Raw genomic sequence first — 13,868 nt, forward strand, 5'->3', positions numbered from 1 at the left:
CTAACTCAACCCATTCTAAATTATAAACCGTAGTTCTTCTATATAATGTTTGTTAGATGCTCCTACATTACAAATCAAAACGGAGAAGTTACCTTTTATAAGACAAATACTATTTCACACGTAGGATATTAGTATATTACTACCTACCCAATAATCATGTGAAATGCAAAGTCTAAAATGAGTGTAGAGTAAACCCTAATCTATACCTCTATATTAACGAGTGAAGCATTTTCCCGCCGCTTTTTTACTTCCTAAATTGATATCGTGTCCTCTGTGACACGTATGACTCAGACTCGAAAGCTATAATGATAGGACACATGCATCCGCAAACACGTAGACTTTCTATATACGACTAATACAAAAGTGTACGTGCGTCAAAAGTATGTAACATAGATTTTGCTAAAAAAAAGCCTTCTATGTTATCTAAACTTTGGTTACTTGCTATAAGTACGTGCGTCAGAAGTAGTCCTTGATAGATATAACAGGACCTTAGCCGTAGGTCATCTGCGCCCTTGGAGGAGGATCCGTTCGCGTCCGTCATGGAGTCGGTAAAGCCGGAGGGCGTCGGTGTAGTGGTCGTAGGCACGGTCCGGTGGCAGCGGGTAGGCAAAGGCAGTGGAGTCCGATGATGCAGTCCGGTGACGGCGAGGCAGTGGGGCTTCCAGTCATTGGTTGCGCACCCTCTAGATCGGATTAGGAATTTCGATGAGAAACTATGGCTCGGTCAACCTCGTAATGAGAGCCGCCGGCCTCCACCTCTCTTTATAGTGCAGTGTGACGGGGGGCCACCAACCATGTATGGTATCTGATTTTGTTTTTAAAACCGGGTGCTATAGTGGTTCGAAAGCTACAGGAGCACGTTATTTTGAGAGACGATTTCCTATATGAATCGCTCTTAAAAAAATGGGAAACGATTGTTAGAATCATTTGTATATTAATTAGTGATATTCTTGGAGTTGGACCTATACCAAATCATATTATCACAGATACATTATAGTGTAATAATATATTCATATAACATTGCCTTAACAACAGAAGGGTATATTTCCTGGTATTTATAAATTCTACAAACATTACGATTGCCCAATAAAGTTTGCTGGACAAATAAATCCTTGTGGGTTGCCATGCCACTCGTCTATAGTGTCGTGAAATTTCTAGATGCAACACAAGACCAACAAGGCCGTTAAATCCGTTATTCATTATACAAACATGCATATCATAATTCGTCTGCTGGCGGGCTCGTGCTTAGCAGTCGATGTGGATACTGTGCCAACCGAAGTTGCCGCAGGCCTGGGTGTCCTCGAAAACCTGGTACGGCGTGCCGGCGCAGCCGGGCTCGGTGTAGAGCGTGGCCGTCTCGCCGCGGAAGTTGAACTCGTGGCCGCCGTGGAACCGGATGAGGTTGCAGCCGCACGACCCCGCGCTCGCGATGTGCCCCTTCTTTCCCGACGTGCACCCTGGCCCACCCCACGAAGTCAGGTAGCTCCTGGGGCCCGACCCGTCCGAGACCGCCACGCCCGTCGTCGCTGCGGCTATGACTATGATGGCGATGGCCACCACAGCGAACATCGTCGCGGTCCGCTTTGAGGCCATATGCCACCCGGCCCTAGTGCATGGCCTTGTCTTAATTTCCCTTTCTCTTGCGTATGGTATTGCAACGCATCGAACGAGGATTTATATAGGACAGAGGACTTCCATCGTGCTTCCATCGTGAGTATCGAGTTCCTATCTAGCCTAGTCCCTAGTACTTGACGGCTGCCTCGATCGGATTTCCATCGTGAGTATCGAGCGCTGATTATATTGTTGAGGTCAGCACTCACATACGTGCTTGTGTAATTCTTCTTCTTAATAAAAAAACTGGCTATGTTCCCCTGTCGCAAAAAAAAAAAACATACTTTCTTGTGTAATGGGTCAGTAGCACACGACCTTCAAACCTACTAACTCCCTCCATTCTAAATTATAAACCATAGTTATTCTATATAATGTTTGTTATATGGTCCTTAGTTACATATCAAAACAGAGAAGTTACCTTTTATAAGACAAATACTAATTCACACGTAGGATATTAGTATATTACTACCTACCCAATAATCATGTGAAATGTAAAGTTTAAAATGAGTGTAGAGTAAACCCTAATCTATACATCTATATTAACGAGTGAAGCATTTTCCCGCCGCTTTTTAATTTACTTCCTAAATTGATATCGTGTCCTCTGTGACACGTATGACTCAGACTCGAAAGCTACAATGATAAGACACATGGATCCGCAAACACATAGACTTTTCTATACACGAGTAATACAAAAGTGTACGTGCGTCTAAAGTATGTAACATAAATTTTGCTAAAAAAAGCCTTCTATGTTATCTAAACTTTGGTTACTTGCTATAAGTACGTGCGTCAGAAGTAGTCCTCGCAAGACATGCCATGGTTGCTCCTTTAGTGTGTGTAGATGCCTCTCATTGACTCCATACTACACAAGGACTCAAACACATACACTACATGTTCTACGTACGCACGCACGATACTATCCTATATAGACTAATACTATTTCAACATGCCAACAGGACCTTGATTTCAAGAACAAACCAAAGCAAGATAAACGTAACAGCCAGCATGGTGTGAAATTAAATTGATCTCAGCACTATTGTGTGGTGTCAGGAATTTCACACCTCGTGGAATCTACTTCGGCTGAATTTGTTGATCTTTGGGAAGGATACAAGACATGTGAGGAACTTTTTCTTCCGTTCAACGATGTAGGAACACATCTCTTCTCTACTTAATATTAAAGAGCGATAGCTCCTGGTTCCATCGGCGTCTAAACATGGCTCACCGTAAGGTGGCCGTATGCACACCATAAAAATACTCCGTGTCCGTGGTACGCTCCTCCCTCCTGTGCTAAACGCCTAAACCGAGCACCTCAAACCCCGCCAAAGGCAAGCTATTTGTATACGGATCTGACCCAGTTAATGCTTTATACACACCGGCCCCGTTCGGCTTACCCCATATTCGACTTGTTCGACTTCTTTTTTTGGCCGGAACAGTATTTTTCTCTCACAACAATTCAGCCAGAACAATATTTTTCAGTCAATTTCAGCCAAAATTCTGCCAGCCGAACGGGGCCACTAACTTCAAACTTAAAAAAAAAGATATCAGGTGTACATGGTGTACATATGTGCTAAACTGGATCTGCACCTGGGATGCGACATAACAGAATAATTCAACAAAAGTACAATCAGAAATACATGTCTAGATAGTAGTATAGATAAAAAAAAATCAGCACAATGAAATGAAATCAGTCAGGGTACGTTGGTCGGCTAGCTCAGCATGTCAAAGATCCATCTAAACAGAAATCAATAGAAGAGCTGCCTTGGCCACACTAATCTTCTTGTGTCATCACCCTAAGAGCTCACCATGTTGAACTGAAACTAGAAAGCTGCTGGGGATCATGGAGATGATGGGTCCATATCGCTGCATTAATGTATAGGGAACAAGTTTTAGAAACAAATTTTAACAAATTCTTGAAAGGAAACACAATAACAAAATCAACACCGTAGTTCAAAAAAAAAAAAACCATGTACCCAGTGCTTCAGTCTGGTCGGAGAACAGCTGCTACTCATGAACTCGTCGTCGGTAGGGTTTTCTTTGGCGGCAGCTAAAGCCAAGTTGTATGCTGACGTTAACTGCTCCACCCTCTCAATGTCAATATCATCAATTTCTTCCTATCACATGTCAAAAGAGGAGCAGTTAAGAATTCAGAAAGAAATGACAGATTCTGCTTGGCCCTGAAAGGATCAAGATGTCCAAGAGAAGGGTGAATTGGACTAATTCTAAATTTTTTGCAATAATTAAGCCCTACACTTAACCCATTTCACCCCCTTGTGCCTAGAAGTGTTTCTATTGTTTTACCGCACAAGAGTTTTACACCCTAGGTTCCAATCCTACTCTAGCATGACAATTCTAAGAATATAAAGACATGAATTGAGTTACTCAAATATAAATGCTCAAAGTAAAGAGAAGGAGAGGAACACGACGATGTTTTTTTGAGGTATCAGAGAGTCGCCACTCTCCACTAGTCCTCATTGGAGCACCCGCGTAAGGGTGTAGGTCCCCCTTGATCCGCACAAGGATCAAGTGCTCTCTATGGGCTGATTCTTTGACACTCCATCGTGATGAATCACCCACAACCGCTCACACCATAACTTGGGTCATCCACAAGCTCCGCTGGATGATCACTAAGCTTCCAATCACCACCGAGTGATGGCGATCACCAAGAATAACAAGCACAAAATCTCATTTGACCAAGACAAGCCTAATGAGAAGGGTGGATGCACACTTGCTACTCCCTATGCACTACTGATGTTCTTAATCTTGGATTATCAAATCTCAATCACCCCACTAGGCTCTTGCTCTCCCTTGCACTCCAAAGATGTTTCTCAGCTAAACAAATGGCAAGAGAGCTAAGTTGGACGAGTAGGAGAAGTATTTATACTCCACCATTCAAAACATGACCGTTACTGTCCAACTTAGCATATTTACATAGTGACCGGACGCGCACGCAAGGTGACCGGACGCGCCGGTCAGTGGACAACAGTCGTGAACACATCAGCTATCAGATTTGACCGTTAGAGTGACCTGGCGCTGGTCAGCGTCCACCTGACGCATTCAGTCAAGAATTATCCTCTCTGGACCTTCTCTGTTGTTGACCGGACTCGACAAGCCCTGCGTCTGATCACTTACCTGCCAGCATCCGGTCCAGTCAACAGCAAGTCCACGCTGCTACAGTTGTGATCGTCGGTGCGTCCGGTGAACATTACCGTTCAGCCTTCGGTCGCAGTCTGCCTTCTACTGCCGAGTACATGAACTGACTGGACTCGCACTGTTGCATCTAGTCACTACCAAACCAGCGTCTGGTCAGTAAATGAGCACTCCATTCACTTTCAATTCAACATCTTCGTGAATGAGTTTGTCTCCAATCGATCTTAGGGGAAACCCTAAGCTACCTAGTGCTAAGTTTGACAAGTGTGCACCACACCTAAACCATTAGACTTACCTAGGTCAAGCTACTCGTTCATAACCCCCTTAATAGTACGGTCAAAGAAAAAACAAAGTCCTAAACTACTCTAAATGTCTCTTCAACGCCAAATGACACTTAGAACTAGTCCATCCTTAACCTTGTCGTCCATCCTTTGAAAACCGAAACGATTTCCATCGACAAGGTTATAAAAACCATAATTGCCCAAACAATCATCATTACCATGACCTAACTTAAATTTCCCTCTGCAAAACACATGTTAGTCACAGTAATCTTGTGTTGTTGTTAATCACCGAAACCCAACTAGGGGCCTAGATGCTTTCAGGCCCAACGCAGCGGCCCATATTGAGGCCCATGACAGATTCCGATAGACAAACTACTACAGAAACTGGAAAGATTAAAGGACATAAATGGTCGCCCAAAAAATTGACACCAGTTTGTATGTTAAACCATTCACAAGTGACTGGTGGTAACAATTGTTGTAACATGTTGGACAAGTTATGCAGTCAGAACTTAGAAGAATTAAACTGGAATTGCAAATCGCAAGGCTACCATTTCCCTCTCAACACTGAATAATTGTGCTCGAGCCCTTTCAAATTCATCCATGAGAAGGCATACCCTTTTAACTTCATCCATCAGAAGGCATACTTCAGCCTCTGTAGCTTGATTCTCCTCTAGGGAAAAAAGAGATTCTTCAATCCAATATAACCTTTAAAATAGAAGTCACGAGATAATCAAGATCACACTGCTTGGAAATAGACCTGATTGAGTGTGAAGCTCAAACAATTGGCTTTGTGCCGATTCATGTAGCTTTTGCACATTCATTACACTTTCTGTATCTTGCCTTAGTTGGTCCTGCACGTCAGGCGCCGCCGCCGCTACGGGTTTTGGGAAACTTGGGAGAGGAGCCAAATAGCCCTCCCCGACTCTCCCCTATAGAAACACAACCAACTCAAGGAAACGCCCCAAATCTGCAGCAATAACAAATCAACTACTAAAACCCACCTTGAAATCGTTCTTACTTTTGCCCTTCATTTTCTTGGCAAACAGGAGCTCTGAATCCTCCATCCCACTAAAATCAATCACAGGCGCCACCTCCGCCGTGTATCCTCCCACCTTCATTTCACTTCCTCTAGGGGGTCACATTCGGAGGTAAACGCCTCTTACGCAGATTTGCAGAAACAGAAGGGCATGGAGTGGAGAGGCCAACACTCTTCCCTTTCGCTTCATCACAAAAGGTAATATTATAAAGGTGTGTAGCAAGAGGTTTGTTCACCTTTGGTCCTCTGGCAGTGCTGAACTCGATCATTGAGACTCCTTTGTCATGGACACCTTTTCTGTAATAGCCAAATATTTTTTATTATAACCTCTTTATATTCAGCTCTCAATTCTTTCCACGTCCGGTTATCAACCGTTCTTCTGAATACATTATTTGCCCGTGTATGGAGCTCTACTAAAAAAATAGAGCTCATTGCTACCAAATCTCTTGCGAAGATCCTCAACATCTTGACTATAAATATTTAGTTTCAAGAGACCCATTTTACTATTATCAGCTATCTAGTCCAGTAAAAAATCAATTAATTGACCATCATCACATCTGAAGCCTGCATATAGTATGAACTTTAGTATGTTTGACGGGAGAGCCAATACTAATACAAATCTAGCAAATAATGGAAAACACTTCTTAGTTTTTTTGTCCAATTCTGAAACATCAATTTTTAACCAAAGGGAGTAGTATTACAACTGATTTTGAACTTCTTAGTAGAGATGAAAGGAAAAATAAGAGTTTTTTTGTCGCTTGCGCCCAACAACTTTCTTTTTGGGAGAAAAATATATTCTTTAAACATGTTCTTTAGATCCCAAGTATGCCTTCTATATTATCCTTAAATTGTGTTTTATAAGCATGCATATATGGTGGAGCTTTATCAAGATAATCTTGTGGACCTATTGTTGCCTAAAAATACAAAGCAGCTAAAGATAGAGATAAAAAAGATTCCAAGATATAAGATTTTGTTTCCTATATACATTCAATTTGTTGTTCTTACAACGCACTAGATATGCTACCCTACTTTATTTGAGTGAGCGACTGAGAGAAGTGATTAGTCCCTTCTCCCCCTCCCCCAGTATGTTCTATTTATTTCCCTGGTGGGGTTGATATTTACAACAATGCTACTAGGGGCTACAAATGGACCCTGGTGGGTTTGTAGTTATAAAAATGTCATCAAAGGCTACAAATGGATCCCAAATATTATACTGCTAACTTAGGCTATTTATTAGGCCTTGAACACGATAATGGGGTCCCTAACATATATTGCACCCCGAACAATTACCACTTGTCGGTGTTTCGGACCGGGGGTCCTCAACCAACCAGTGAATTTGTTCTGCGTGCTCCCAATTCCGGATGGTGATGCAAAGAGACACAAGGTTTATACTGGTTCAGGCAATCGAGGCCCTACGTCCAGTCCGAGAGGTCGATCTTATATTCCTTGCACCGAAGTGCTCGTAGTAGGGGGTTACAAGCTAAGGGAGAGAGAGAGAGCTGATCCCAGGTCTCGGCAAGGTGTCGTGCGGGCCGCTTGAGGTGTTGTTCTCTGGCGGCAGGGATGTGCGCGTGTGTGTGTTACAAGGTGTTCTCCTTCGTCCCCCCTAAAACGGCCCAAGTCCTCTCCTTTTATAGCCTGAAGGGAGGACAAGGACGGTACATGAGCTCACTATACGGTGTCGTGTGAACAGAGGTGGCGTGTCCGGGCCCTGTAGCCTGTTCCTGTGGCGGCGTGGTCGTCGGAGTGGTCCATCCTTGGAGCACTGGGGCGGCGTGGTCGTCCCATCAGATCCTGTGCGTCGTGGGAGCCCCGGGACTGCCTCGGAGAGGGTGCGGCGGTGAACGTGCAAGCCACTGTGGACGGACTGTGCGCGAGGCCGAGGGGTCTCGGCAGGCGCGAACCCCGAGATAGCTGAGACCTTGGTGTACAGTGCCGAGGCCTTGAGTGTGCGGCTGATCGTGGGCACGGCGTTAGGACACAGTGGCCGGTAATCCCCGCCGTACCCTGTCCCAGCCGGTATGGCGCTGATCGTGGACACAGCGTTAGGACACAGTGGCCGGTAATCCCCGCCGTGCCCTGTCCCGGCCGGTATGGCGCTGATGCGACCTCGGGTCCCGTCGGCCATTCTGTGGCGTTGAGCCATCGTCCGACTGAGATTGCGGGAGTGGTTGAAGCATTAATGAGACATGACGCGCTGTCTGGAGGGTCAGTCGAGGCGGGGGTGACGGGCTATGGACGACCCGGCCTCGAGCGACACGGAGAATGAGGCCTCGCGCGAGACGGAGATCGGGCTCCTTGCCGAGGCCTTGCGCGAGACGCCTCGCGCGATATAGAGAATGCACCCCCTGTCGAGGCCTTCCGCGGAGAGCCTCGGGCGAGGTGGAGACGGCGTTCCCTGCCGAGGCCTTCCCTGGAGAGCCTCGCGCGAGGCGGAGTTTGTGTCAGGATGCCGAGACCTCCTGCTCGAGGCTCGGGGCGAGGAGGAGGAGGACCCAGTGGGCTCGGTCGTGGCGGGTGAGGGGCCCACGGCTTACCTTCTAGCTTTATTTTTTAGATGGGACTTTAGCGACCCATTTGACATTTGCTTGGGGTACCCCGTTCTAAGGTACCCGACAGTAGCCCCCGAGCCTCGGGGGGAGTGCGTGCACTCTCCCTGAGGGTTTGCCGAGGCTGGGTTTATACCTACTCCGTAGGAATTGGGGTTTGTTTTTTGAGGTTCTGGTGGGTGCGCGCGAGCGCACCCGCCGGGTGTAGCCCCCGAGCCCCTGGAGGAGTGAAGTTACTCCTCCAGGGGCTTTCTCCATTTTCGCGTTTGAGCGAGTAGTTCTTATTGCATTTGCCGAGCCCATAAGCACAAGTTCGGGTTGCGGGGGTCTCGGCGAGGCTGCAGGAAAAAGCCCTCTAGCCTCCGCACGAAGCGAGAGGTTTGTCAGGGGCCCCCCTGACTTTGGGTATGACCCTCACACTTCCTTTCGCTCAGAAGGAGGGGTGGAATGTGCCAGGCTACCCTCGATGGGCGCGAGCGTGGACACTTCCGGTGAGCTGTTATCGGGTAGTCCGAGTGGAGGCCCAAGCCCCGTTCGCTAGGGGATGGCTAGTGGTCCAGAGACGCACTCCAAAAGTACCAGAGGGTTTCTCTAGTGGGTGCCGAGGCCGTTCGCTGGGCCTCGGTGGCTCGGTGCCTCCCTACGGTGGGATCCCATTCGGATACTTCCCTGGCGGTCTCGGACACGACTTAGGACGCCCCGAGCGACTATTCGCTCGGGCCTGGGCCATTCGTAGGCTCGCCCCGAAGTTGTCCCTGACTCTGTTGCCCTGGGGCGGCTGTCGAAACCTCTTGGAGGCCCAGCCTTCGAACCCCTGGACCATAACGGGCTTGGTGCCCTTTGTCATGTTTTGTAATGAAACCTCTAGCGTGGGCTTGGACCGTTTGTCTTGGTCTTTGGGTGCAAGAGGAGCCCCCGAGCCTCCGCCTGGAGCAAGAGGGCGGTTGGGGGTCCCCTGACTTTTTCATCCGCCCCTCACATATCCTTTTCATTCGGACGGAGGGTTCGTTTGCTGAGCCCATTCTGGTCTCGGCAAGGGTGCAGGAAGAGCCCCTAGCCTCTGCACGGAGCGAGAGGGCCGTCAGGAGTTCCCCTGACTTTTTATACTCCCCTTGCGCGTGAGGGTTTGTTTGCCGAGTCCCCTTTTGGGCGCGAGCCCGAGTTGTGGGGTCTCGGCGTATTTGCAGGAAGAGCCCCTTAGCCTCTGCACAGGGTGAGAGGGCCGTCAGGAGCTCCCCTGTCTTTTTGTACGACCCTCACGCTTCCTTTTCGCTCGGAAGGAGGGTTTGTTTTGCCGAGCCCCTTTGAGTGCGAGCTGGGGTCGCTGGGTCTCGGCAAGGTTGCAGGAAGAGCCCCCTAGCCTCTGCATAAAATGAGAAGGCCGTCGGGGGTTCCCCTGACTTTTTGTACGACCCTCACGCTTCCTTTTCGCTCGGAAGGAGGGGTGGAATGTGCCTCGCTACCCTCGGTGGGCACGAGCGGTGGCACTTCCGGTGAGCTGTTATCGGGTAGTCCGAGTGGAGGCCCGAACCCCGTTCGCTAGGGGACGGCTAGCGGTCCAGAGACAAACTCCAAGAGTACCAGAGGATGTCTCTAGTGGGTGCCGAGGCCGTTCGCTGGGCCTCGGTGGCTCGGTGCCTCCCTACGGTGGGATCCCATTCGGAGACTTTCCTCCGGTCTCGGACACAACTTTGGGCGTCCCAAGCGTTTCGCTTGCTTGGGCCTCGGCCCCATATGGGCTCGCCCGCGGTCGTCCCTGACTCTGTTATCCTAGGGCGGCTATCGAAACCCTTTGGGGCCTAGCCTTCGAACCCCTGGATCGTAATAGGTTCGGAGCCCGGTTCCTTCATACGAAAGGAATAGGCCGCAGGGAATATCTTCCCTATTGGCTCGGCACGGGTGGCACGCCTTTTGAGGCGTTTCATGGGGAGTCGAAACGACGCCTGCTGTCGTAGTGGCCGAGCGTGACGTGGTGGATGGGACGTAACTGTCCTCGCATTTAATGCGGGAGACGTGGGCGCGTGGGCCGGCGAAATCGACTCGTGGTTAACTACGCCGGACGGGGGGAAAACCTCCTCGATTTTGTCGCCCGTTCGTTTCGCCTCCTCCCTGCATAAATACCCGAGGAGTCTCGCTCCTCCTCGTCTTACCTTGCCTGAATTAGCACCGCCTCCGTCGAGCCGTCGCTAGAGCAGCGGGTGCCGGGAAGGAGAGAAGAGCGAGCCTAGTTAGAAAGCGAGAAAAAAGCGAGAGCGTGGGAGGGAGAGAAAAAACTCACCGCCGCACCTGATTCCTCCATCGCACCCATGGCCGGCGACATCGTCATTGTCAAGGCGGACCCCTGGGATCCGTCGGACGTCACCGAGGAGATGCTCCAGTCGCTTGTCGACGGTGGGCTCCTCCGCCCGGTGACAGACCCTACTAGGCCGGAGTGGATTGCTCCGTACGGTGAGCCAAAGCCGAGGCCTCACGACGGCTACGTCGTAAGCTTCGTCTCCTTCCATGAGCGTGGCCTCGGCCTCCCAGCGGACCGGTTCATGCGGGCGCTCCCGCACTACTACGGCGTGGAGCTCCACAATTTTAATCCCAACTCCATCGCTCAGGCGGCTATCTTTGTTGCCGTCTGCGAGGGGTATTTAGGGATCACTCCCCATTGGGAGTTGTGGCTCCATCTATTCCGGGTGGGACATACTACCAAGCCGACGGGTACGTCGGGGAAAAGGAAGGCGGCGAGGGCCGGAGGCTGCACTCTCCAAGTGCGTCAGGACCGCCTGCACCTCTACATCCCAGCCCAACTCGCGTCCTCCAACCGCCGGTGGTACACGAGTTGGTTTTACCTCCGCAACAACGACAGAGGGCTTCCCCCCTACACTGGGCGGATTGTGGGGAGTTGCCCAGAGAAATGGAAGTGGGGTGTCCCGAAGGTCGACCAGCCCAAGCTGGAGCCGCTCCTGGAGGGGCTGGCGAGGCTGCGGGGCCATGGCCTCACTGTGGCTGTGGTCGTGGCCGCCTTCCACCGCCGAAGGGTGCTGCCGCTGATGGCTCGGCGGCGGCGGCTGTTCGAGATGAAGCCGGGTGAGCCCATTGAGGGCACCCGGATGTCCTCCTCCGCCCTTTCCGACGAGGAAATTCTTCGTCGGGTGAGGGAGACGGTAGAGGCGAAGCTGAGGGGCAGCAACTTGACCCCTATCGCGATGCGGCCGTCGCGGGGGTTCCTATCGCTAGTAAGTCGTGTGCTGCTGTAGCCTCTGAACCTCCTCAGTCTCCCCTTACCCCTTGTTCCCTCTTGCGCGTTTGTCGTTCCTTCAGGGGATGAGGGACGTGCGCTCCTCTTCGCCGCCCGTTCCTGAGGACGCGGGGCGGCGGGCGATCAACTGCGCTCACGCCGATGCGCAGAAGAGGCGAAAGGACGCCAAGGCGACAAAGCGCACGAAGCACATCCTCGCGCGCGAGGAGCTGGATAAGCGCCGCCGTCAACAACGGAAGGATGGTCTCCCATTGGAGGAATCCCCGTCGACGTCGTTGTCGACGGAGGCCTCGGACGGGAACGACAAGGGCGAGGGAGGGCGAGGTCCCCTGGACCACCTTCCTGACGTCGTGGAGGTGGCGCCCGGGGTGTCGGCAAGCAGCCCGGCACCCCCGAGAGGGGGAGGAGAAGCGGACCCGGGGCCGGCGGTTGCCTGCTCTGGGGCCGAGGCCGACACGCCCGAGGCGCGGGCGTTAGGCAAACGCGCCGTCAGCCCGGTAGGCTCAGCGGCCATGGTGGAGCAGGTGGCGGTGGAGGCGATGCCACCGCCCCTGCAGAGGACCAAAGGGGCGCCGGGGTCCGCTGAGGACCGACCGGCGCTGATGGATACGGAGGCGACGCCTCTGCCGCCGCCTTCGCCGTTGCGGATGAGGTTTGCCGTGGCGAAGCGGTTGCCGCCCCATTCAAAGTAAGTGCATTTTTGGCAGGGTCATAGTGCCTTCCGTTCGCTTTCTTGGTCTCGCGCTGACCCTGTAGGTTAATTTTCCTTAGTCAGAAGCGGCCTGGGGACGACCTTCCCTTGGCGCCCCTTAAGGCGCTTAAGGCCAGCCCCGGCTCCTCCGCCCACTGGGTGGCGGAGGCACAAGCTGCCATCCATCACAGCGCGGCGTCGGCGAGGGTCGACCTGAAAGAACCGGCCGCCCAAGGAGGGGCTGCCGAGGCGGCCCCTACACCAACGAGAGAGGGATCGCTCTCGTCCCACGGGGGCGAGGCTCACGAGTCGGACGGGGCCGGCGTGCCCTTGGTTTCCGAGGCCCCCAGGGTCTCCGAGGCTGAGGCGACGGAGGACAGGGCGCATAAGACCGCCGATGCCGCGGTGGCCGCGGCCAGTGTTTCTGCGTCCTCCGAGGCCATGATGGCGGAGGCTGGAGCCCCCCAGGCTGTCGAGGCCATAATTGCGGAGGCCGGAGCCCCCGAGATCACCAAGGCTATCGTAATGGCGGCGGGGCCGTCCGTCTAGGAGGCGGAGATGAAGGCGGCGGAGGCCTCGGTGGCGCCCTTGGTTCAGGGGCCGCCGTTGTTGCGAGAGAGCGCCCGGGAGGCGGAGGTTTATCCGATCTCCTCCGACGATACTTCCCGGGCGCTGGAGGCGGTCGACGCCGAGGATGCTGGTGCCGTGGAACAGCCGGCACCGATCTTGGATGAGGGAAACTCGGCCCTCGTGCGGGCGTGACCCGAGCCTTGCGGGTGGGATCACCCGCGGGTACTGTGGTGGAGCCAGGACGACCCTGAGGGGGAGCCTCTATTCGCCCTTGAGGACGCAGTCGAGGGTGGGCACTGGGGCACCTTCGAGCAATACTACCAGCTGGCGGAGCGGTCGCTGTGGACGGCCTTGTCCGTGGTGGCCGACGAACTGCCCGGAGTCGCCTAGGTTCGCGTTTTCCTTTCTCGCGTGACGTCGTTCTTTTCTCGGTTTTGTCGCAATCGACGACCTCTGTTCTGCTTCCTCAGGAGCTCGAGACCCGGTCCCTCGGGAAGTCGGTCTTTCTCCGGTGGGCGAGAGGCATCTAGGACTAGCTTCAGCGGCAGAAGGGCCTTCTTGCCGATGCTAACGAGCTTCTGTCGGCGCGAAGCGCGGAGGTGGAGGACCTCCGCCTTTGCTGTGCTGACGCGAAGGTTGAGGCGGCCACGGCCTAGACGCAGCTCGCCCCTTTGGCAGCGTGGGTCAAGGAGCTGGAGGAGGAGCTCACCCGCGCGGTCAGCGATCGGGATGCCTTCAG

The 13,868-nt window shown here is 52.1% G+C and overlaps 2 protein-coding genes across 2 annotated transcripts; one reads left to right on the forward strand and one right to left on the reverse strand.

The window, feature by feature from the left end:
• Window positions 1-1,245: 1,245 nt before the first annotated feature.
• Window positions 1,246-1,569, reverse strand: LOC136492158 (antimicrobial peptide 1-like). The gene has a single exon (XM_066488273.1). It carries the CDS (start codon window positions 1,567-1,569, stop codon window positions 1,246-1,248), a length of 324 nt encoding a protein of 107 aa, XP_066344370.1.
• A 10,946-nt stretch (window positions 1,570-12,515) lies between these two features.
• Window positions 12,516-13,108, forward strand: LOC136492159 (uncharacterized). The gene is made up of 2 exons (XM_066488274.1): window positions 12,516-12,556; window positions 12,640-13,108. The coding sequence occupies exons 1-2, from the start codon at window positions 12,516-12,518 to the stop codon at window positions 13,106-13,108; spliced, it is 510 nt and encodes a 169-aa protein (XP_066344371.1).
• Window positions 13,109-13,868: the final 760 nt, after the last annotated feature.

This window comes from Miscanthus floridulus, chromosome 11 (genome assembly GCF_019320115.1).
Source record: "Miscanthus floridulus cultivar M001 chromosome 11, ASM1932011v1, whole genome shotgun sequence".
Lineage (NCBI taxonomy): Eukaryota > Viridiplantae > Streptophyta > Magnoliopsida > Poales > Poaceae > Miscanthus > Miscanthus floridulus.